We start from the raw sequence: 23,027 nt of genomic DNA, 5'->3' as shown, positions 1-23,027 counted from the left end.
CGCGCAAAATCGTTGAATGGAAACGGCGCGCACAGTGTGTATCGCCCAATCGCAATTTGTGATCGGCGTTGAGACATCAAGAGGATCTTCTTCGTGGAAACAAGGGGGACGTTGCGCCGGCCAGCATTCTGCAGCCTGTGACTTTCTGCGACATCCCTGGTTGGACGACTTTTCCTGCTGATTTAATCTCCCTTCTGGACGACTGTCCTGCAGTCGGGAGCGCTCAAGAGCGAGTGGCGGCGAAGTTGAAGCCGCGCCGAAGAGCGGTGTCGACAAAGATGGGTTTCTGGGTTGGCGAGTCCCAAGAGCGGGCGCGCAGAGTTGACCTCAAATCGACCCGAAAGTGCGTCGGTTTGCTGAGAGAGAGGTCCAATGAAGTATACGACAGTTTTGTAACCGCTTCCCTTATCGGTATAACTACCGATTTTTCAGCTGCTTCACAACCGGGCGCAGTTTGCGAACTGAATCATGCGACAGTTTTGCGAAATCATCTAGCCAGGCAGTTAGCTTTGATACTTACGCTCCCGAGTGGAAGAGCCTCACGGTCGGTAGTTCCGTCCAGAGTAATCAAATCCGAGGGAAACGCGGCCCACAACGTCGCAGCGCTCTTTTCGCCTTTGGACGCAGGCGGGACGGCGAGATCTTGAGAAATGACCAGGCGGGGAAGTTGAGAGTCGCCTAGAACAGTCAACATGGGACCAATCGCAAAAGAACCCCGAAGCTCACCAAATGCGAGCTGGCGAGAGCCGCGATGGTAAGTCAACGGCACCGTCTCAGCGTTTGCCATTGATGCGGCTTCTCTCAACTCATTGCCAACCTCTTTTTCCACCACCACGTAGCTCTCATGCGCGTCCCCAACAAATATCTCGACCGAGCGCTTGGTTTCCAGGCCTTCAGCAGCGCGGGTGATGAACAGCCCTGTTTGGCGGTGGAATGTGCGGTGGGATTGGTGAGAAAGAGGGCGACACAATCGTCGCACCGCTGTGCGGGCGCTCTGCATGTCGAGAATGCGAAGAGGCTGGGAACAACGTCCGAGGTTTTAGGCTGATGTGTGGATGCTCCTTGGACGATATTCGAGAGGACGTTGAGAATGCGCGTTCCGGTGCTGGCGGAGAAGAAGCTTGAGGTTGTGCGTGGGCTGCTGCAGTTGTCGGCGCCAAAACTCAACAAGGTGCTTGTCGCGAAGTTTGGGAGACGCGAGGGATGCTGTGCTGACTAACAAAACCCCTTTCTTCCGTGCCGCAAGCTCCTCCACCAACATCGCAACGCGCATTTTCAACGTTCTGTTTAATCGCGTCCAAAGAACATTTTAGCGTCAGCTCAAAGCTTCGGGCGTCGTTTCTTCCGGTGACCTCAAGCGCTGATGTGGAGCGTTCTTGCCACATGGACCGTACTGCGATCCAATCGACATGTTGCACGGAGCCTCCCGAGAACCACGGGCTCAGCGTACATGGAAACAATCTCTGCCCTCGAAGCGCATGGCATCGTATCGCGCCATCGCAGAACGCCGCCTCTCCATTTGGATCCGGGAAACATGCTGAAACAAGCGGCGGGTGCTTGCTGCGCTCAGGAAGCGAGAGGGTGCGGCTTGGGCATTCTCTTTCGGCTCACAGAACTGCGGAGCGTAATTCAAAGCCTAGGCAGCTTGGTTCCTGAACGCAAGAACCTGCTGGTGACAGGCGAGGGCTTTCCGGAGATAGAATTTCATCTTCTGAGCAGCGCGATCTTTGATACAAAAGCAGAGGGAAAAAGGACGACTGACCAGATGCTTCCAGATGCTTCACTTCTGCAGCAACCTCACACGATGCTCATCACCTACTTGCCATTCAACGCCTCCGCGTCGTCCGTCATTCGCAACGAACGCCTGCGCTTCCGCTGCAGGGAACATAAGATTCGGACTGCCGCTGCAGTCGACAAGCGAGGACCAGATAGAACTAGAACCGGACTGAAGCGACAGGGCCGAGCAAACTCCGCCTCCTCGTGTGAGCGTTCGGGGGGAGACATGGAGACATGCGAGCGAGCAACCATTGCGGTAGATCGTGCGGCGGTAGAATACGGAGCATCAATATCCTCTCAAAAAGAGAGCAGGCAGAGGGTGGACGAACTCGAAGTAATTATGCGCGCACGCCCTATGGCGTGTGCCATGATCACATCTACGTCAAAGCATCCTGGAAGTCAATCGGGGAATAACAGCAGTCAAGGGACACTCAACAACGATTTCTCCGGCAACGTGAATACGAAAAAGTTGGAAATTTCGTGCAGTTGAGTCGACTGCTCCCTGATGCCATCCACGTAGTCTTTCGTAGACAGTCATGGCTCCGTCTCCTTGCCCCTAACTCGAACACGAAATACACTCAGTCCCATAAACAGCCAAAGCTCTTGAAAGATCCATCAACCATAGAAGCCCACACCACGAGTTTGGTATAATGTTTTTCAAGAGTTTGAGACCTCGAACGCCGTTCCTTCTTTGACCTGTTGAAAAAGAGATGATGAAAAAGGCCTGGGCCATCGCTGATGCACAGAAGAAAGCGTGTGCAGCGACGTCGAGAGCTGTCGGGATTCCAAAAGGATTGATTCCTTGCCGTCGGCAGCGACCAGGTCGAAAGTAGAAGTGTTCAGAAAAGAGGGCCGGTAGACCTTGACGGCCTCCGGAGAGAAGGGAAAAGGCGCGACGCCTGACGTAGTAGACACCGGAGAGAAAATCTTGACCACAACCCAAACCACAAACGCCGAGACTTTCAGGGCCTCCACTAGGACGCTGTTCGCGTTTCTTCTTCGTTGGGAGCGTTCTTCATGACGTTTCCCCCGTGGCTGCTCACGAACCCGCCCACTCGGTTTTGGCCTCGCAGCTGCCCAGGTCATCAATGTACTTCTTGACCCTGTCCATGATCCATCCGCTCGTCACTCTCGAGGTTCCCTTGGCCTGGCTGCCTTCCTGAGGACGACCGAACTTCAATCTCTTTTCGTGGCGGCAGCCGCCATCCATGGACCACGCCAGCTGCAGACAGCTTTCGCTCTTCTCGCACGCAAGCCGGCATTCGACAAAGCTTTCGATTGGAGCGTCTGTCGTGTTTTCTCTGGTCACGTTGTCCTCGGATTGGTTTTCCCACGCGTCGACCTCGGGAACCAGGAACGGCCTAACGAAGTTGTCGAAGATGTCGCGGTGCAGCTTGAGAGGCTTGTTCGCATCCTCGGTAATGCGCTGCATGCGGTACATGGCTGCCATCTCCTCGGTCGAGAGGTGGTGATACGACACTGCGCGCGAGCACCATAGCTTTTGAGTCCCTCCGGCCGCAGCTGTGGCGGCTTGAGAGCCCCAGTCGAGCTCAGAGGGCTTTCCTCCTTGGATGTTGGGCCACGCGTATGTGAGCGGGATGCCTGCGTCGCGGAGCGCCTTGCCGAGGACGCAGTCTCCAGCCCAGTGTGCAGCCGTGTAATCGTCGTACGCCTTTGCGTTGTCGGCGCGATGCTTGCTGACCTGGCGCATGGCGACGGCGTTGAGCGCGTAGCCGCTGCCTCCATAGCCAAAAACGTCTCCTCCAATCTGCATCGGCTCGCCCAGGTACAGCGGCGTGTTGTTCTGGGAGTCGTAGCGGTTGAGGAAGTCGGCCAGGTTGTGGAACATAATGTAGGTGTCTGCCTCGACAAATACGTACCACGTTGCGTTGGGCATGCGGTCGAGTGCGGCGTCGATTATGGGCAAGAATTTCCACTTTTCGAGCCTCCAGGCCGGATTCCCCTGCTGGCCTTGTTGGGTGTTTGGCGCATTAAACCACTCGTCCATCTCATGCTTGGGGATTGAGCTGCGGCCGCCGCGGGCCTGAAGACGATTGTAAAGCTCAAAGTCTGGATGTGAAGCCTTGATGTCGTCAGGTATCCTCGCAAGCACGTCTTGGACCGGGCGATTCTCAATAGTTTCCTCGTAGTCGGAAAAGATTGCCAAATTGGGAACACAGCGCAAGACCGTGTGTAGAGATACTGGGACTTTGGTCGGAATCTCTGTAGCTCCCGTCTTCAGCACAACCAGCATGTCCGACATTCCTGGCATCGGGGGACACGAGGCTTGTTCCTCATGGCGAAAGTAGCTGGCGGCCGAAGTACGAATGGCTTGGACATCGAGACGATCCGAGAACTGCCGGAGGTGCCATAGAGTCCCGAGGATGAGAAGGATGGCGGCGACGCGGAAGAAGGTGCGCTTGGAAATGTGGAGGATTTGTGGCAACATGGCGGTTCAACTCGAACCAAGTCGGAGGAGGGAAGCAACGGGTCCAAGATCGCGAGGTGGAGGGGCGAAGGGTTGGCAATTATGCCAGCGAAGGTGGACAATTCGGGCCATTGCTTAGACCGGGGCCAAAAGCGAAACGCGGCAGCGAGGAGGGATTGTGCTATTTAGGACACTGGGTCTGACTCGAGGCGGACAGGCTGTGGAGGATGGGAAGAGACATGTTTCGTCGACGGCAGCGCGGGAGTCGAGACGTGCAGAGCAATCCCTGCGGACATGAAGCTTGTTAGACAATGGACATGGGGTCGTTTTCGAGGTCGCGCTGGCGCACCTCCGATTGGCCGGCGGGCAGAAAATGTTCCTGGCAGCTGGGACGAGACATTGTGTCGGATCGTCTTGAGCAGACTCCGCGTCGGGCGGCGTGCAGGAATTGTGGAATGTCGATGCGATGACGAGGGCCAGAGGTGGATGGAGTGGAGAGGCGAGGTTGGCGGGGGTGACGTCAAGGCCAGTGGGCCCCGGGGCCAGCTGCAGTCGCCCTGCGCGCCTTGGGGCCTTGACACCAACACCAAGTACTGGGATCCCATCGCCGCCCCATCGTGTCGCGCGCCTTGGAGTCTGTCTCGGTCTGGACGCGTCTGCTGCGCTGTATGAGTACGTGTTCGCGCCCTGGTGCAACTGACAAAAACCACTGTTTCGCATCCTTCATGTCAGCCCCCCTGTCACCGTCGACCTTGACAGACAAGCTACCGCCCATCACTTCTGCCACCTCCGGCTAAAAAATAACCTTTGCAGCATGCTCCCGACGCTACCCAAGCATCGACAGACTCGGCCTTCAAGCTACGTTCCCTTGGCGAGGCGAGCACACGACACACTTCACGAGGCACGTCAGGAACATGAGTATCAATCATCTTTTTTGTGATTGCCATCTGCCCATGTGGCATCATTTGCACGCTCCCATGTTCAAAGCAACCCCATCGCCATGATGCACCTTTCCACTGCCCCAGTTCAAGCTACGCCATTGCTAACCGGCGACATCGAACCCGTCGTGTCGCTTGCTCAGTCCGTAGACCTTTCGAGCCCAGAAAAAGGAAAAAAGGTAGAAGAGGGGAATCAAGACCCCGGAAAAAGGGAGATCAAAAAGACCTCGAGTGTTAATGGAAACAAGTGAAGAAAAAGTCGTGTCCATGCATGCATCAGGTCGTCAGTCATGCACATGTCGTCAACGAAGGAAAATCTAGAGCTTGGACTCGGCCTTGACCTTCTCGACCCTCTTCAAGACGTGCGAGTAGAGGGGGTGAGAGTCGTCCAGACCAGTCAGCTTCGTCGTGGCCGACTTGGCGTCGTTGTCGGCGAGGATCTTGGCCAGCTCGACCGACTCGTCGTCGCCTTCGACGTTCTGGAAGCGCAGGGCCATGTCGACGGCGTTGAGCAGGTTGTCGACGGGCAGGCCCAACTCGGCCAGCTGCGACGCAGGTCCGATGAAGCGCTCCTTGCGGGAAAGCTTGCGGAGAGGGGCGCGGCCGACGCGCTTGACGTCGTCCTTGAGCTCGGGGTTGGAGATGCGCTTGATGATCTGGTCGACGTAGTCGTACTGCTCCTTCTCGGGGATGCCGTGCTTCTTGATGATGAGGGCGGCCGTCTCCTTGACCGTGGCGCGGACGATGGCGTTGATATCCTTGTCTTGCATGGTCTCGTGGATGTACTCCTTGCCGCGGTTGTAGCCAGTGTAGGCGGCCGTGGCGTGCGAGGTGTTGACGGTGAAGAGCTTGCGCTCAATGTAGGGCTCGAGGTCGTCGACGAAGTGGACGCCGTCAATCTTGGGGTGCTGCATGCCGTCGAAGGGAGGCATCTCGACGCACCACTCGAAGAAGCGCTCAATCTTGACGTTCAAGCCGGCGTCGGGGGCCTGCTGGGGGACGATGCGGTCAATGGCAGAGTTGGAGAAGCGAGCCTTGGTGGCGAGCTTGGCCTTGGTGTCGGCCGAAAGCCTCTCCTCGATGAAGCCGCGCCAGGTGGTGGTGGCATTGATGGCGTTCTCGCAGGCAATGACGGCCAGAGGGTAGTCCAGCTTCCTCGCCTCGATGCCCTTGGCGACGGGCTCAGCAATGAACTTGAGGATGTTGGGGCCAACGGCGCAGGTGACGACATCGGCCTCGGAAATCTCCTTGATGACCTCGTCGAGCTTGTACTTGGAGTTGAGGGCGCGGTAGTGGTCGATGGTGAAGGTCTTCTCGCCCTCCTCGCCAATCTCGGTGACGGTGTAGCTGGGGGTGTCGTTCAGGCTGTCGATGATCTTGTCCATGACATCGACGAAGATGACCTCATAGCCTGACTTGTGAAGGCTGGGCGACGATTGTCAGCGGGTGTAGTGGAGGTGAGACGAGAGGGCAGACTTACAACTCGGCGACAAAGCCACGGCCAATGTTGCCTCCGCCAAAGTGAACGGCCTTCTTCTCGAAAGGCATGTTGAGAGTGGTGCAATTGGTAACGGTTGGAAAAAAGTGAGGGCGACTAGACGGCGCGCGGTCAGCAAACGGCGGCGGCGTGGTGGAGGTGGGAGGGGGAAGCGAGGTGCGCCAACGTACCTTGGGTCTGTGTGAGGTGGAGTTGAGAGGAGCAGGTGGAGTGGTGAGGGAGCGGTCGACGGTCGACGCGAGGGAGTGGAGGGTGGTGTGTGAAAGAGGATGGAGAGGGAGAGGGACGGAGGGTGCGGCGGGGCACGATGGATTTATACGCGGGGGAGGGGCGGGCCAATTGGGAAGGGAGCAATTGTGGCAGGCGCGGGTGGCAGAGGCAGTGAGTGATACAGACGTCGAAGTGGATCGAACGGATCGAATCATTTGTCTCTCCTCTCACCATCGCACCGCACCGCACCGCACCGCCTCCCATCGCATCGCGACCCTACCGTACCCTATCGTCCGCCCCCTAGCGCCCGAGAGCCCGAGCCCGTTGACCCAACACACCCAACCCAACCCAACCCAGAGGAATCCTTCCGCCACGCCAGCGGCCCTGCACTCGTTGCGGTGGAAATGCCCTCTTTCGCGCGATTAATCACGCAACTCACACCTGTTCCTAGCTGACGGCGACCCGACGACGACGATGGGTTTCACGTTGGTTGCGCGCGGCTGCATACGTCATTGGTCGTCTCTCATGCATCCCGCAATCCCGCCCGCAAACTGCCATCCCGCAAAAACTACGGTACAGTACGGGGGAGGGGGGCTCCACCTCTCCACTCTTTGCGCTACTGCACGGAACAAACCACCAGATGATTTCATGCCTGGCAGACATCGTGAACGAGACGGGACCGAGGTGGCGGCGCAACGTCCTGCTGACGACAGAAACCCACCCTGGCCGCCCCCTGGGCCCCTGCGACCTGCTGCCCAGAGCCCCCTCGTCCTTCCGCTCACCCACCACTCACAGCCTGCCCTGGGCTCCGCTGGCCGCCGCCGCCGCCGCCGCCCGCGTGAGCCTCGTGTCTGGCTCGACCTGCAGCTCCGGTACCCTACCACAATTCTCGCACGCTAACTACCTGACCGTTTTGCTGCTCTCCCGTCGCTGAACCTTCTGTCTGGTTCATTGTCAAATCTCCTCCTAATTTCGTCAGCGCTGCCGCCCGCAAACCCCTCCTCCCTTCGTCGCCAAATCCCGAGTCCTCACTACCCACCACCACCACCACCAACACCAACACCACACTCCCACGCTCCGTCCGAGCAAACACTCCGAGAGGCTGACGTTGTCGTGGCAGGTTGCACCGCACACTCATGTACGTACCATACATACATACAGCCACGTACATGCGGCGAGCGCGGCAACATTGAATATTCGTCCTACACCCGTCTCCGAGGCCAATCACCACCTACACCTCCTCTGCGTCGGACGACCAAGCCCTCTTTTCCCTGCCTGTCCAGGCACCACAAGGCGCCTATGACTGTCTGCTCCCGGCCTCGACTCCTCGTCTCGAGCTTTCCAATCTATCACGCATCCAGAAGCTGCCCGCCATGCAGATTGTACATGTGTGCTTCTCTCCTGCGTCTATGCCTTCATCTTGCCACATCTTGCTCGAAGCGCCTGATGTTCGCATGCACATCGCGTTGCAAGCTTTTCATTTTCAGTCCAGCTGTCAGAAAATCTGATGACATCTATTTCTTTTTCCATCCCGTCTTTTCGTTTTTCTCTCTCCCTCTCTCTCCACGGGAAGCGCGCATTCTCGGCTCCAGGTCCCACACTACACCCCACCTCCGGCTCAACACCCCCGCGCCATCATAGCCACTGCAAGTGCAACATGTCCGACGGCCGTCCACCTCGGTCCTCCCATCCATCGCTTGTTTGTCACGCAACCAATCTGCCAACCTGCCTACTTGGACCAGCCCCTCAGTATCACAAGCTCCTTCTTGGACGGCCTTTGATCTCCTCCCAGATCTCTCCCGGCCGCCACCCGCAGAATCGCCGCTAATGCATCCGCACTGAGTTCCAACCGTCGAACCACCCAATCGACGATTCACGTGTCCTTGCCGTAGGCTGACTGTCAAAATTGACGTGCTACCTTGAGGTTTGTTTGGCTGACGATTTTCTGCTGCTGTGAACTGCTAATGTTGCAGTTGAACAACGCAAAGGCCTTGACGACTCTCAGGAGCTTTGCACATTTTTCGACATGATTTTTTCAGGAGACCATGCACAGCTCTGGCTCAGTCAATGAAGCCGGGTTTGCTCTTCCTTGCCACTCAAAAAAGATTACAAAGGTCACGGGAACTCTTCATCACCAGCGCTGCTTCCTTGCCTGCCGTCGACTTGACAACTTTGATACGGCATCACCCCAATGCTGTGCAACAAGGCTTCGATCATGAGCGACAACAAATTGCTGCACCCCTTTTTTCCCTTCTTCTATTCTTTTTCTCTCCCCCCGAACACTTTCAAGCCCTATTTGACCGGGTAGTGTCGACCACCGAACTTCCGACCAATCTTGATCGCTCGCCTCGCGTCAACAACGCCCGATCCTGCATATCGGCACACCGCCACTCAAGCCGGTGCGGCGCAGGCCTCGACATTGCTTCAAATCCGTGCCTGCGTTCCTCATGACCGCCTCGCAGGTTCCTTGGCCCTCCGTCCTCAAAGCCAATCAGCAACTTGCCGCCCTCGTAGCCGTCTGACCATGCGTTTTTCAGTGGTGTGGCTGTCAACAGTCGCTGCTGCTGTCGTATCGGCTACCACCGGGACTACGCAGGGCCTCGTTGACCTCGTAACGCGGCGCCTGCCAGATCATGCAGCCGACTTCCATTTTGTCATCTCGAATCAGACGGCGAATAGCCCAGGCTATGACCATTACTCTGTTTCAACTCCAGCGACTGGACAGGTCAAGATTGAGTCAAACTCACTGAGCGGCCTTGCGAGCGGGTACGTTTCGTTCATCACGAAGGAATGCTCTATTGACGAATTTCATCAAGACTGCATCGATACCTCGCGGACGTGGTACATGTTGACATCTATTGGTTCATTGGATCTCGCCTGCACTTGGCACCCGCGCGCCTCCCTCAAGTCAACGGGACTCTGACTGGATCCGCCCTCGTGCCATGGAGGTATCATTTCAACACAGGTGCGGTTGGACACTATCTATGCAAAGTCTTCTCTAACAACCCCAGTGACATTCTCATACACGACTGCATTCTGGACCTGGGAAGACTGGGAACTTGAGCTCGACTGGCTGGCTCTGCGCGGCGTCAACCTCCCATTGGCCTGGGTGGGCGCTGAGAAGATATTGGTCGAGGTATTCCAGGAGATCGGTCTTACAGATGCAGAGATTGAGACGTTCCTCAGTGGTCCAGCCTTTCAAAGCTGGAATCGCTTTGGAAATATCCAAGGATCCTGGGGCGGAAAGCTTCCTACTTCATGGATCGATGGCCAGCTTGAGCTTCAGAAGAAGATTGTCAAGAGAATGGTGGACCTTGGTATGACGCCAGTGCTGCCGTCGTTTACTGGCTTCGTCCCAAGAGCAATCAGTCGTGTCTTGCCAAATGCGACGATAGTCAATGGCTCGCAGTGGAACGGTTTTGCGCCAGAGTACACCAACGTCACTTTCTTGGAACCATTCGACGAGGCTTTCACAACCTTGCAAAAAAGCTTCATCGAAAAACAGGCAAACGTATACGGGAACGTGTCTCATATCTACACAATGGACCAGTACAACGAGAACGACCCTTATTCGGGAGACCTGGACTATCTCAGAAACGTTACTTACAACACGTGGAAGGCCTTCAAAGCGGCCGACCCGGAAGCAATCTGGATGATGCAAGGATGGCTCTTTTACTCCAACAGCGATTTCTGGACCGACGAGAGAGTCGAAGCGTATCTGTCTGGTGTTGAAGAGGACGATGACATGCTCGTCCTTGACCTCTTCTCCGAGAGCCAGCCTCAATGGCAGAGGACGAATTCTTACTACGGCAAGCCCTGGATATGGTGCCAGCTCCACGACTACGGAGGAAACATTGGATTGTATGGACAAATCGAAAATGTCACAATCAATCCCATCGAGGCACTCTCAAACTCGAGCACTCTCGTCGGTTTTGGGTTGACCATGGAGGGCCAAGAGGGCAACGAAATTGTCTACGACCTTCTCCTCGATCAGGCATGGTCCAGCACTCCAATCGAAACGTCAAAATACTTCAGCAACTGGGTCTCGAGTCGCTACGCCGGTAGTCCCAGCATTCCATCCGAACTCTTCAAAGCGTGGGACACGCTCCGCTCAACTGTCTACAACAACACGGCCCTCACCACCAACGCCGTGACCAAATCCATCTTCGAACTGCAGCCGGCGCTCTACGGCCTGACAAACCGCACCGGCCACCACGCCACCACCATCACCTACGACCAAGACTCGCTCGTGCAAGTTTGGCTTCTCTTCTACGAGGCTACTGCCGCCGCGCCCGCGCTGTGGGCCAACCCAGCCTTCCAGTACGACATGGTCGACGTGACGCGCCAGGTGCTCAGCAACAAGTTCACGTCGCTGTACACCGACTTCGTAGCCGCTCGCAACGCAAGCCTAGATGCAGCTAACCACACAACAAACGCGAACACCACAGCAGCTCTCCTGGCAAGCAAAACCAAAACCATGACGTCCCTGCTCGAAACGCTCGACGACGTCTTGTCCACCAACGAGCACTTCTCCCTCGCGACATGGGTCGCGTCGGCGCGCGCGTGGGCCGCCCCCGTCGCATCCGCCAACACCAGCACCACGTCTCCCGCGGACCTCGCGCTGCTCACATACAACGCGCGCAACCAGCCCACGCTGTGGGGCCCGCGCGGCGAGATCTCCGACTACGCGTCGAAGCCGTGGGCGGGGCTCGTGTCGTCGTACTACGTGCCGCGGTGGCGCATCTTCTTCGAGCACGTCGTCAATGCGACAGCGGCGGGCGTTGGCGTGTTTGATGAGGGGGCGTTGGAGGTGGCGTTGGATGCTTTTGAGCGCGCGTGGCAGTGGGGTGGGTTGAGTGGGTTGGAGAGGAGAGGGGAGAAGAGGACGGTGAGGGAGGTGCTTGAGCGTGTGAGGAGGGTGTGGGGTGAGGCTCTGGGGGTGTAGGGTGAGATGGGGACGGTAGGTGTCTGTCTTGGACTGGTTCGGTGGGTGGTTTGGTGTTGGTATGCGCTGATGGTTGTCAGATACAGCCAATCGGTTTGATATCTGGCGCCCGTCATCTTGTATCCGCTGGCTCGCCTGACACGCCTTGTCCTGAGGGACTTCCGACATCTCCTTGCCAGCCACACAAACATCCTGCAACTTGCACATCGGCAGTCGCGTTTTCGGGCAGACTGCAGTACAAAATATCGACTAAACAATACCATCACGCCCGATTCTGGACATTTCGAGTCAGAATCCTTCTCACATGTTCGCTCGTCTTCGAATTCTTTTGAGAGCGCCAAACCTTCACGGCCGCTGCAGCAATTGAATCACCTCGCAGCTCTCGCGCGCCAATGCTGGCGGCTTCGCTGCCACTGGCTTCGACCTCCTGCCACTGCTTTCGACGGAAATGTGATCCGCCCTCAGCTTTTTTGCGAAAAGCGGCACCTCGCCCGCAACAGCGTTCAACACCGTCCCTGGAACCTGTTTCGGCTCTACATGTCGTCGATTGTGCCTTTTTCTCAGCGACAACGGTGTCTGCTGAACGTTGGCGTCTCTGGCTTGATGTATGCTTTCTGAACACGAATTGAATGATCCTGAGAGTGCAAGAACTGAACTGGATGAACAGGCATATTTTAAAGACCGACCAGCCATGATACTAGACTCCAGACAGAATGGTAACCGATGCTACAACACGCCACTAATCATAGAATTTCGTCACTGCAGCCTCGCCATTCCCGCTCTCGCTCCTGGCCGTGCGTGCAAGTCTCTGGAGTCAGGGTTGACTTCAATCGTGGTATCGTATGGTCTGGCCCCATTTTCCTGCAATAACTTCACAATATCTTTGTAACCGTATCGATGCGCAAACTCAATTCCCCTTTCGCCAAATGCGTTCCTTTCGTTCACATCCGCCCCATTTTTGAGAAGAATCTCGACGGCTTTGGCGCGCCCCTGAACGCACGCAATGTGCAGAGGCGTCGAACCGCGGACTCCGGCTGGCGTATCGATGTTTCTGTTTCCTTGCCATTTCAGGACGCACTTCAATATGCGCGTGTAGCCCCGACTTGCCGCAAAGTAGATTGGATATACTTCCTTGCACAGACAAAAATTGGCCTCGGGCACTGCCACTTGAACCCAAGAGCCAAAATTGCCGCCGCCTGGCTTGGAGGAGGCTGAGTCCATCAACTCTCCGAGGTTTTTCTCAACGAAGCGGCGGTTTGCGCCTTGGTCCCACGGCTCGTCCTCTAGGATGGACGGAAAAGCAAAGGAGACGTAATTCAAAAGCGGCCAGTTGACAAGCCTCTCCGGCAGCTTGTCTCGGGGGCAGTGTCCAGAGCTCATATCCGGCAGGTTCAAGTACCGCAACATGAGAGAGCACAGCAGTCCCGCGTCTTCCACTTCGTCAATGGCGTAGTAGCTTTGGGGACCTTTTCCGGGCTTCAGGTGGAGCAGGAATTGCCGGACAGAGTCGTGGGCCAGTTTTGCAACTTTCTTGTTGGCGTCGTAGCTGACGAGGTCGCGGCAGCCTTGCAGTATTTCTTCGACCGCGTCTGCGAATGGCCTCCTGGATTCGCGGACGAGCTTTGGCGACCTCGGATCGAGGCACATGGCCTCGGTCAACTCGTCGACCTGCAGTTCGCGGCGCGAGAACGTGAGCCAGATGAGCATCTTGCGGGTCAAGACTTTTGCGTCTTCGTCGTCTTCAAACTTGCTGAGAATCGCGGAGTAGATACCCTCCAGAGTCGAAGGCGTCTCTTCCAGAGCATCTAACACCTTCGCTGGAAACCGCGCTTTTCTTACGGCCGCAATTTGGCATTCCGCCCAGCGGAAGCTGGAGAAGTGTTAGCGAGCTGCTCAGGACTGCAAAAGTCGTCAGAGGTTGGCTCACGATCCATTGGCTCGTTCTTTAACGGTGTCCTGGATCTTCTGCTTGAGGGGCGCGGGGAGCGTCCGAAGTCCTTTCTCATTATTCATCTTCTCATGGATAAAACTCGCAATGTCAAAGTCGACTTTTCTCGCCGCCATTTGAACTTCGACGACCTTGGCCTGGGGAAGATGCTTAAAAAAGTCGACAGACTCAAGGCTCGAAACGAGGACTTGCAATCTGCTGGAGCGCGGCAGACATCCCGTAATCGCCTTCACGAGATCGTCTGGGTCTCTCCCCTCGTTCATGGAATCCAGGACTAGGACGACTCGTTGAGACAGTCCGCAGATGTGTCCGATTGTTTTCTGTAAGCGTTCGAGCGAAGCCTTTCCCCTCTGCTCACTGCGACTATCTTCGAGGCTTCTGCGGAGCGCGCGGACTGCAGCCCAGGACTGTTGGTCAGACAGTCGGTCGCAGAGCTGTTTGATGAACGACTTCAGCATGACGTCGGCTTCTTGAGCATCCTTCAGGCCGGAAGAGCAATAGAAGTAGGCTACGAGATTGCGGGAGTCTCTCTCGAACCCATGTTCCCGCCGCAGGCACTCGATGGCGAGTGACATGAGAGTAGTCTTCCCCATTCCGGACGCCCCCTTTAGCCAGAGAGTTCTCGGTTTCTTTTCCGGATGGCGGATCCAATTGCCGAATTCTCCGTCCAGGAACCACCTTCCAGCACCTGGAAATGCCACGGCTAGGGAGGACCGATGTGTTTCGGTCGGATCGAACGTTGTCAGCCAGTCTCTCAGTGCTTGTTTTTCTTTTTCGTCGCTTGCCGTGCTCATGATGCGGGCAATCTCTCCGACCTGCTGGCCCGTCTTCTTGGTATTTTCGTAGACTGCCATGGACAGTTTCCTTGGACATGCAACATCAGTACGCTCCGACAAACGGTCGGCGGTATCCTCTTCTACCGCTCAAGGACGTACCTTTGATCGGCCTCGAGTGCAGACTGCAACAAAGTCATCGCATCGTCGAACTGTTTCAAGGATCCGGCAATTTCATCATCAATCACTTTCCCGACAGCGATTGGTTTTCCAAAGAAGTCAAACTTCCACATGGTTTTCAGCCTGCCACGGATCCTTTCGATGGCCTGTTTGCAGGCTTCCACGGCCCCAATTGCATGGTCTTGCGCAACGAGATGCAGTTCGACTTGGTGTTCTTCCTCCAGTTGAGCCTGGACCCTGATGCCTCCGATGATGCCTTTGAAGTTTTCGAGTTTTACGGCCAATGCGCAAAGCGTTCTGTTGGCGCTTTTGTCCGAATGAATGTAAGTCCTTACAAGCTCAATGGTGCTGTTCAAGCTCTCGATTATGGTTATGCAGCCGAGAGCGATGCTGAAAGGATCCGTCATCTCGTGGCAATTTTCCTTTTTGTTTGGAGGGAAGAAACGCGGGACGCCGTGGAAAACCTGCAGTCCAACATTATCAAGGCTGAAAGTCCGCAAGGCTGCATGTGGCCCCCACTCCCAGCCTCACCTCGTCCTGCTTACGACCATGCTCTAAAAGTCCGCTCCCGCCGCCCACGTCCCACGGCATACGATGCCGCCGTCAGCTGCGGGGTCATACCGTGGTCCAGTCATCAGTAAGTCGCCGTGGTCCACCACTGTCATGGCGACGCAACGAGCAATCTCCACATCGGGCCTAGACAGACAAAATGCAACAAGAGCGCAGCGGGCAGCAGTTCAGCTGGATCAGCAAAAGGACGAGCGTGTCGAAGCCCGAACGACCACGACCACGACGGCCGACGGCAGGCGCGACACATGCGACGCACGAGGCTCTGTGTCTCCCCAGACGGCGCGGCCAGATCATTTGCGCTCACCTGAAGTGATGGCTTTGTGCGTGTGTGCGATGGGCGGCGGGTAGAGGGGAGAGATCTGGAACGCAGTCTTTGTTCGCATTCGCTTCTTGTCTTAAGTTTCTTCTCGATCGCAAATTTCCCTTCTGCTCCATCCAGCCCAGCCCAGCCCCTGCTGCTTTCAGTCAGTGAAGGTCGAGCCTGGTCCAGTCGTCGCTCGCTCGACTGCTCTCCTACCCAGCTACCTTACCTCCTCACTCTTTTGCCATTGGATACTTCTTTGTTGCCGTGATGACGACGCCGATGTCGTTCCTGCCGTTCCTGCTGGCGACGCTGGCCGCATCGGTGGCTGCGCAGGCGACGAATGGCACGCTCGAAGCCAACGGGACCGCAACAAACTTGACGAATTCGACTTGGACGACGCAGCCGCTGCCCTTGACGACAGATGAAAAATGCGGACCTGAAAACGGAAACCGGACCTGCCTCATCAGTGGAATTTTCCCATGCTGCAGCGCCGAGGGGTAAAGCCCACCCTCCATCCCCTGAACTCACCCTCTTCCCCCCATTCACTCCAAAAGCCCATCCCCCAAACTGACACCCCAACCATCACAGATTCTGCGGCGGCACAACGCACGACTGCGGCGAAGGCTGCCAGGCCGGCTTCGGCAACTGCGCGCTGCCCAGCAGCTACACGCTCGGCAACCCGGCGTGCAGCTGGAGCTCGCAGGGCACGAGTCCGCGCTGCGACGGGCAGTGCGGCGTCGACAAGAACAACGCGCGGTGCGACGCTGGCTTCGGGCCGGACGCGCTGGCCGAGTTTGGCGTCTACAAGTACGGTCCGTGTTGTAGCAAGTATGGGTAAGTTTGGCTATCTTTTTTGTTGTTCTGTGCGGGCTTGTTTGTTTGCTTGCTTTGTGCGGTTGGAGACGAAAACAAAGGGGAAGAGGGGGAGACTAAGGGGTTATGCGGTGTAGGGGACTAGTCTCGACTGATTCTCTGGGCAGATTCTGCGGCAACACTTCAGAGCACTGCGAGATTATTCAAGGCTGCCAGAGTGGTTGCACCGGTGGCGACCCCAGCAGCTCTTCGTCGGCTGCTGCCGCCACGGTGACAGTGACGGCGTCTGCGTCCGCAGCCAACTCTTCAGCGACGGGAGCTGCCAATGGAATTGGAGTGCCCTACTCGAGCAGCGGCTTCGTTGCGGTGCTGGGTCTCATCTGGGCAACTGTGGGACTTTGACTTCCTCCGATTGAAAATTTGTGCGGCTATGAGCGGTGGAAAGAGTTGCAGTAATCTCGCGGTCCGGGCTGGGAATAATTAATGAACTGAATGTGTAATGTTCCGACGATAGAGATCTTTGAACCCCAGTAGCCGCTACAAGTTGATTCCAACACCTGGCGTCTTTGCGCCCCTGTTCAAAGGCGAAGAGCCTTCCATTTCATGCACCGTGCCCTCTCTCGCGCCGCTCAACTCTGCCGGCGTCTCCTTTGCGCCCAACTCATGCCGCGACCCTCGATCAGCCAGCTCGTGGATAAGAGTTGTACGGCCCTCCAGTTCAGCTGATCCTCTCTGCTTCTTCCTCATCCATAGTCTCAGCCGCGAGCCTGCAAATCCACCGGTACGGCCTTGCCGCTTTCTTCTCTTCAGGTAGAGCAGTGCCAGTAGAATGAGCACCCCCACACCGGCAACGCCGCCCACCGCTGCGCCTACTATCGTGGCAGTACCAACGCTTGCTTCGCTGCCACCTGGCGAAGAGCTAGCGGTGGCATCTCCCACCGCCGATGTAGTCGCCGTCGCAGTTTGCGATGTTTGGAGGTTGACTACTGCAGTCTCCGCCGAAGAGTCGATTTCGCGGAACGCTTCCCAGCCGCTGGGCATGTCAAACAGGCGGGAAGGGTCGAAGCAGCACGTCGCGTTGGAGTCGTTGTTGCCATTATCGCAGCAGACCTTTGTCGTTCCGGGACACTTGACGACGCCTGAGCCATAATCCGTTCGGAAGGCTGTTTTCGCCTGAGAATCAGTCTGACGTTCCTCTGCTGACTTTGCAATGGTCGTGCTTCAGAAGCTGGCCACTGGGCCGTACGCACCCTGGCAAAAGCTTGGACACGCGGGCGAAGTCCACGTCTTGTCGGTGCAAGTACCGCGGTTGAAACGGTATTCAGTCGGGTTGATGAAATCGCAGATTTTGTTCTCTAGGCACTTGACGCCTTCGGTGCAGCAGAACGACTGCGTGGTATTGAGGTAGCAGGCGTAGTCGTCGGTCGCAGTCTGTCCGTTGGGGTAGTAGCATCTTGGAACGGAGCCATTTTGGTTTTGCGCGACACCACCACCGACAGCGCTGGCGACGATGATGCCAATGAACTTGAGCCGAGTTCGAACTGCTCGCCCAGTCCTGGGACGCGAAGACAGCGGCGGCGTGTCCATGTCAAGACCGGCGGCGGAGACTTTGGCGAGGCTTGTTTGCTTTCGGTGCACTTCGCCTCGAAAGCCGCTGAGACTCGAGTAGCTGGCTGCTGAATTTCATCGTACCGATATACGAGGGAGATGGTCGCACGGCAGGCGTCTGTCCTTGGGGGCCATTGCTTTCGTGGTTTTGGGCGCAGCTATGGCACGGCTCTGTGATACTGTTAAACGCGGGAGTATGCGGGCAGGTGGTGCAGCCTCGTCCTTCGGCCGCACATTGGAGCAAATGGAAACGCCAATGTCTTTGTAATCAGTTGGCGCCACGGTAATGGACATTCTGCACGTGTCAAGAAAAGTCTTGTGGGGTCAGTAGGCTGTGGCAGTGCGGACTTGTAAGCAATTGATAATTTGGCACGTGTTTGGTGAAGTCGCCTGCCGTGGGACACTCTCGGCGTCAAAAGACCGCATCTGGCGTTTGCACAGCTGTTTGGCTTGGAGATTTGCGACAGCTAAAGGCTAAAGTCAAGGAGCACGAGGCTACAATCACCCATTTCGTTAAGCCTTTCGTGCAGAGTCTGCGGGGGAGTGCGCAGGTCTCAGGATCTTGGACTCTTGCTAAAGGTGATGTCGTAATCATAGATGTTGTAATTGATTGGTATCGGTCAACTAGATTCATGAACTAACCCAAGAGACTGCTGTGATCCAAGTGCTGAGATTCAAGAGAAATGGCTGGAGGTGACAGAAATCCTGGTCCAAAAGACTGGGCTACAGCTTCGACTTGGTCGCAATGGCTGTGTTGCCCTTGCTGAGTTGCTCAACGGCCTCGCCGACCATCTCGTCAATGATAACCTTTGCGCTCTTCCTCTCGTTGACGACTGCAGCAGCCTTGCCCATCAGGAACGGACGCGCGTTGTCCATTGTGTCGTCATCAATGTCGTCGCCCATCTTTTCCAGGTCGTACTCGACAGGGATGACACCCTTCGCAGTCAACTCCTTGATTTCTTCCTGGCGGTTGGTCTCCCAGTTCGTGATGTAGGAGTTGGTCCTCACACGCAGCGGGCGGCCAGTAAAGATGATGGTGCGGACGTTGTCGTCAAATCCAGCAGTGCGGACGGCCTCTTGGTGCGCCTTGGGAGCGCCAGCCTCTTCGGACAAGACAAAGCGCGTTCCAACCCAAACAGCAGAAGCGCCGAGCATCAGGGCGGCAGCCAGAGATTGTCCGTTGAAAATACCACCAGCCGCAATAACTTGAACGGGTGCGCCGGTCAAAGGCGACTTCTTGCCTTCGCAGAGCTTCGCGACCGTGGGAATGAGGATAGTTGTGGGAACATCGCCCGTGTGACCGCCGCCCTCGCCACCCTGGGCGCAGATGAGGTCCACACCCAGGTCTAGACACTTCTGGACGTGCTTGGGGTGACCGATCATGTTCATGTACAGGATGCCGGCTTTGTGGAGGCGCTCGACGACGGGCTTGGGAGGGACACCGATGGCGCAAACGAAGAGCTTCGCGCCTTCCTCAATGATGATGGTAATGAGCTCGTCAAGCTTGCCCTTGGTGTAGTCGTAGCTGGAATAGTCAGCCAACCTGCTAAGAGCACGAGTGCAGCCAGCCTACTTGGTCTTGCGCGCGCTACCTCCAACCTGAGGAAGTAGCAAGTCGACGCCGAAAGGTGCATTCTTGTCCTTCAGAAATGACTTGAGCTCTGCAATCTGCTCGCGCAGCATGTCCGGAGTGTAACCAACTCCACCAATGACGCCCAGGCCGCCTGCGTTCGTGACAGCGGCAGCCAGCTTGGGGCCGGCAGCGACGTTCATGCCGGCGAGAAGCACGGGGTGGTTAATCTTGAGCAGATCGGTGGCGGTGGTGCGGAGCTGCTCTGGATATTCGGTCAGCCAAGGTCGAGGACAGGCAAACAAGGAGCTGTCAACATACGAGGCGAGGCCATGGCGAGTGATTGTGTTGGTGGAGTCGCGATTGGAGATTGAAAGAAGGGCAGTCCGGTGGGGGTTAAGAAGGAGAAGTTGGAGGTAGAAACGAGAGGTGTATTAGTAGTGATCCTCGGGCTGGGTGGTGGAGGTAAGCCATAATGGAGTCGACGAGCCTCGGCAGTCAACAGAGGGGACGACTTGACTTTCCGGGTATGGACCAGGCCAAGGTGATACGGTCGGCTGACGCTGAGTCAGCGGAGCTTTCGTCGGAGCTTTTTTGCCGACTCCCCGGCCAACACCTGGGCTGCATTGGCTTGGTTCCGCCGCTACGCGACCCTTCACCGCCCGACCACGATGCAAATGTCTGCCAGGCAATGCCTCAAACTCAATTGTCTTCCTCTGCATAGAACCTTTCCCTCCTCTCTTCGCCAAATCTCGAGTCCTCATGGATTCTGCGCAAGGAAAAGCTTTGATCCTTGCTCTCCACGACTGATTGCCCCAATGGTCACGTCACGAAAGCTGTCATGCGCCAGCAAACCTCGCAGCACACTTGCGGGACATGGAGTATCCGAATTTAAACGACTGCAGCATGGCCAGGCTCAGTCGGACCAGGCTTTCAACAAGGCCTTCATTGCCCTTGGCAGCAACATGGGAGACCGCATTTCCATGATTGAAAAGGCCTGCCGGGCCATGGAAAGTGACGGTGACATCAGAGTTCTTCGCACGAGCAACCTTTGGGAGACTGAACCCATGTACGTCAAAGACCAAGACAGATTTTTGAATGGAGCTTGCGAGGTTAGTCCCGGCGGGTGCGCAGACTTTGCCTGCTGTTTTTACTCCAATGTTTTGTTGTCACTGTACCACCGCATGTCGAATCTCCAGACAATCAAGTTTCTCGAAATCAAAGCTACAAATTCACCCTGGAAAATCAGCCCGACTCCGCATCTTGACCGTGGGTGCTTGAAACTGATTCAGACTGACACCATCATAGATCGAGACGTCGTTGAGCCCCATTCAGCTTCTCGATAAACTACAAGACATCGAAAGACGCTTGGATAGAAAGAAGGTAATCGACAAGGGGCCGCGTACCATCGATCTAGACATTCTTCTCTATGGAAATGTGTGCGTTTCCGAGCCCAGGCTTACTATCCCACATCCCCTGATGCGGGAACGAGAATTCGTCCTGCGACCTCTATGCGAGTACGTCCGCCACGCTTGACCGAGACAGAAATGGCGATTGACGTGTGATAGAATGACTCCAGGCGCAGTGTTGCCCAGCGCTGGATCCGAAACTTTGTCCGAATATCTTGCAAAGCTTGAGCCAGTGTCGTCGGATGCGATCTCAACAATGACACCACTGTCATCCACGCTGCCTCCAGTCACAGCTCTCCGCAGAAATCGCCCAACCCACGCAATGGCAATCATGAACATGACTCCCGACTCCTTCTCGGACGGCGGAGCGCTTCAGTCCAACGGTTCAAAATTCGACGTCGAAGGCGACGACGCTCGCTTTTCTGCCAACTTAGAAGCAGTGAAACGAGTAGTGTCCGAAACGGTCGAGGAGGGCTGCACAATCCTTGACATCGGCGGCCAGTCCACGAGGCCCAATGCGCCAGAAGTATCCGACGTCGAAGAAGTGAACCGCGTCCTGTCCGCCATTCAACTCATTCGCTCCATGCCTGAAGCCGCCAAGGTTGCTATCAGCGTCGACACTTACCGAGCATCTGTTGCAGAGCGTTCCATTCAAGCTGGCGCCCACTTCATCAACGACGTCAGCGGAGGCATCATGGATCCCGAACTCCTCCCCACAGTTGCAAAGCTTGGCTGCACAATATGTCTAATGCACATGAGAGGAACGCCGCAAACCATGATGAAGCTAACCGAGTACCAAGACGGCGTCGTGGCCGGCGTGGCCGAAGAACTCAAAGAACGAATCCGCGCAGCCGAAGCTGCTGGCATTCGCCGTTGGCGCATCATCCTCGACCCGGGATTCGGATTCGCAAAGACGTACGAGCAGAACCTGGAGCTTCTGCGGCGATTCGACGAGCTGAGAGCGTGGCCGGGCTTGGAAGGCTTTCCCTGGCTCATTGGCACCAGTCGAAAAGGTTTCGTCGGAAAAGCGTCAGGCACCAAAGATGCTAAGATGCGAAATGAGCCGACGATTGTCACCACGGCGGCGGCTGTCCAGGGCGGGGCTGACATTGTGCGACTGCACCCCGAGCGAGGAATGATGGCGCCGGTGCGGATGGCAGATGCGATCTGGCGCTATTGAGCCGGCGGCCGTTGTCTGTCATCACAGGCTGTGTAGGTTCTAAGTACGAAAAATCTCAAAAACAGTAGACTGAACAAATCCACTACCAGCGTCGATGACCCATTGGACTAAGATGACGCTGTCTTTAAATTGCTCAAATGATACCATGGCAGCAATCGGAGAGCACAGATTTCGAGCAAATACAAACCGGAGCGACCACAACACAACGCACTTGAACAGGCGCGAAAAGACCGCCATCGACGTCCCAGACACCCAAAACACCGCAAACAAAAATAACGCCAAACATCACCTCAACATCACAAACACTCCGGCGCGCCCACCGCCAAGAGACGCCAGTCGCCAAGCTCGCCCAGCCTACGCCAAAGCCCGCCGGACGTCGACAACAGCAGCGGAACAAGTTCGCGCGCGGCGGCGTCGAGCTAGCTGCATATAGCGGGCTCCGAGCCAAGCGAATGGAGCGCTACCGAGCCGAGCTATCATGGCGCGCCCCCATCATTTCAATCCAGGGTCTCATTTGTTGTTGTCGATTCGTGAGAGGAGCGAGGCGCAGGCGAGTCATCGCAACGGGTGAGCTGCTGCGTCGCTGTGTTTCCTGTTTCGCGCATGTTGTGATGTCTGCATTTGGTGTATGTCGTGTCTGGCGCCGCGATTTTCTTGCGCAAACGACGAGACGCTTTTTGTGTGCAGATGGTTCGGTTTGTTCGATTCGCGGTTGAAAGCCAGATGCTGGGGGGCGATATACGCAGAGTATCTCGTCCACTCGAGATTGTCTTTCCTACCCTCCCAGATGGTGCTCGCGCCCTGATCATTGATAGTCGGGTGGTTCAAGCTCTCGTCGAGTCAGGGATTCACGCCGGGAATGTCAGCGGTCTCTCGA

At 56.4% G+C, this 23,027-nt stretch overlaps 10 protein-coding genes across 10 annotated transcripts; 4 read left to right on the top strand and 6 right to left on the bottom strand.

Moving 5' to 3' along the window:
- Positions 1-24: 24 nt before the first annotated feature.
- J3D65DRAFT_299754 (uncharacterized protein) lies at positions 25-1,181 on the bottom strand. The gene is made up of 3 exons (XM_066795190.1): positions 727-1,181; positions 544-678; positions 25-491 (listed from the first exon to the last, which is right to left on the bottom strand). Exons 1-3 carry the CDS (start codon positions 998-1,000, stop codon positions 418-420), a joined length of 483 nt encoding a protein of 160 aa, XP_066657106.1. The 5' UTR covers positions 1,001-1,181; the 3' UTR covers positions 25-417.
- On the top strand, positions 1,182-2,540 carry J3D65DRAFT_299753 (uncharacterized protein). Its single transcript, XM_066795189.1, has one exon. The coding sequence runs from the start codon at positions 1,364-1,366 to the stop codon at positions 2,264-2,266; it is 903 nt and encodes a 300-aa protein (XP_066657105.1). The 5' UTR covers positions 1,182-1,363; the 3' UTR covers positions 2,267-2,540.
- Positions 2,541-4,307, bottom strand: J3D65DRAFT_299752 (uncharacterized protein). Its single transcript, XM_066795188.1, has one exon. It carries the CDS (start codon positions 4,223-4,225, stop codon positions 2,816-2,818), a length of 1,410 nt encoding a protein of 469 aa, XP_066657104.1. The 5' UTR covers positions 4,226-4,307; the 3' UTR covers positions 2,541-2,815.
- Positions 4,308-5,117: 810 nt separating this feature from the next.
- J3D65DRAFT_619976 (mannitol-1-phosphate 5-dehydrogenase) lies at positions 5,118-7,003 on the bottom strand. Its single transcript, XM_066799809.1, has 3 exons — positions 6,811-7,003; positions 6,623-6,736; positions 5,118-6,567 (listed from the first exon to the last, which is right to left on the bottom strand). Exons 2-3 carry the CDS (start codon positions 6,688-6,690, stop codon positions 5,460-5,462), a joined length of 1,176 nt encoding a protein of 391 aa, XP_066657103.1. The 5' UTR covers positions 6,691-6,736; positions 6,811-7,003; the 3' UTR covers positions 5,118-5,459.
- A 2,371-nt stretch (positions 7,004-9,374) lies between these two features.
- On the top strand, positions 9,375-11,795 carry J3D65DRAFT_550045 (putative alpha-N-acetylglucosaminidase; the record flags this gene model as incomplete). The annotated part of the gene is made up of 3 exons (XM_066796982.1): positions 9,375-9,625; positions 9,667-9,815; positions 9,862-11,795. 3 exons carry the CDS (start codon positions 9,375-9,377, stop codon positions 11,793-11,795), a joined length of 2,334 nt encoding a protein of 777 aa, XP_066657102.1.
- Positions 11,796-12,173: 378 nt separating this feature from the next.
- J3D65DRAFT_299536 (uncharacterized protein) lies at positions 12,174-15,196 on the bottom strand. Its single transcript, XM_066795187.1, has 3 exons — positions 14,679-15,196; positions 13,723-14,607; positions 12,174-13,665 (listed from the first exon to the last, which is right to left on the bottom strand). Exons 1-3 carry the CDS (start codon positions 15,101-15,103, stop codon positions 12,552-12,554), a joined length of 2,424 nt encoding a protein of 807 aa, XP_066657101.1. The 5' UTR covers positions 15,104-15,196; the 3' UTR covers positions 12,174-12,551.
- A 530-nt stretch (positions 15,197-15,726) lies between these two features.
- On the top strand, positions 15,727-16,853 carry J3D65DRAFT_299452 (uncharacterized protein). The gene is made up of 4 exons (XM_066795185.1): positions 15,727-15,873; positions 15,904-16,067; positions 16,159-16,404; positions 16,551-16,853. Exons 1-4 carry the CDS (start codon positions 15,838-15,840, stop codon positions 16,783-16,785), a joined length of 681 nt encoding a protein of 226 aa, XP_066657100.1. The 5' UTR covers positions 15,727-15,837; the 3' UTR covers positions 16,786-16,853.
- On the bottom strand, positions 16,495-18,342 carry J3D65DRAFT_299506 (uncharacterized protein). The gene is made up of 2 exons (XM_066795186.1): positions 17,634-18,342; positions 16,495-17,546 (listed from the first exon to the last, which is right to left on the bottom strand). Exons 1-2 carry the CDS (start codon positions 17,968-17,970, stop codon positions 16,921-16,923), a joined length of 963 nt encoding a protein of 320 aa, XP_066657099.1. The 5' UTR covers positions 17,971-18,342; the 3' UTR covers positions 16,495-16,920.
- Positions 18,343-18,589: 247 nt separating this feature from the next.
- On the bottom strand, positions 18,590-20,033 carry J3D65DRAFT_619954 (putative oxidoreductase). Its single transcript, XM_066799808.1, has 3 exons — positions 19,883-20,033; positions 19,565-19,826; positions 18,590-19,516 (listed from the first exon to the last, which is right to left on the bottom strand). The coding sequence occupies exons 1-3, from the start codon at positions 19,893-19,895 to the stop codon at positions 18,715-18,717; spliced, it is 1,077 nt and encodes a 358-aa protein (XP_066657098.1). The 5' UTR covers positions 19,896-20,033; the 3' UTR covers positions 18,590-18,714.
- Positions 20,034-20,036: 3 nt separating this feature from the next.
- On the top strand, positions 20,037-22,150 carry J3D65DRAFT_666505 (Dihydropteroate synthase-like protein; the record flags this gene model as incomplete). Its single annotated transcript, XM_066802931.1, has 4 exons — positions 20,037-20,105; positions 20,467-20,673; positions 20,870-21,078; positions 21,130-22,150. The coding sequence occupies 4 exons, from the start codon at positions 20,037-20,039 to the stop codon at positions 22,148-22,150; spliced, it is 1,506 nt and encodes a 501-aa protein (XP_066657097.1).
- Positions 22,151-23,027: the final 877 nt, after the last annotated feature.

The sequence above is a fragment of the Phyllosticta citribraziliensis genome (assembly GCF_038025025.1).
Source record: "Phyllosticta citribraziliensis strain CPC 17464 chromosome Unknown J3D65scaffold_4, whole genome shotgun sequence".
NCBI classification, from domain to species: Eukaryota; Fungi; Ascomycota; class Dothideomycetes; order Botryosphaeriales; family Phyllostictaceae; genus Phyllosticta; species Phyllosticta citribraziliensis.
The sequence above is the reverse complement of the archived record's forward strand: the minus strand, read 5'-3'. Positions and strand labels throughout refer to the sequence as shown.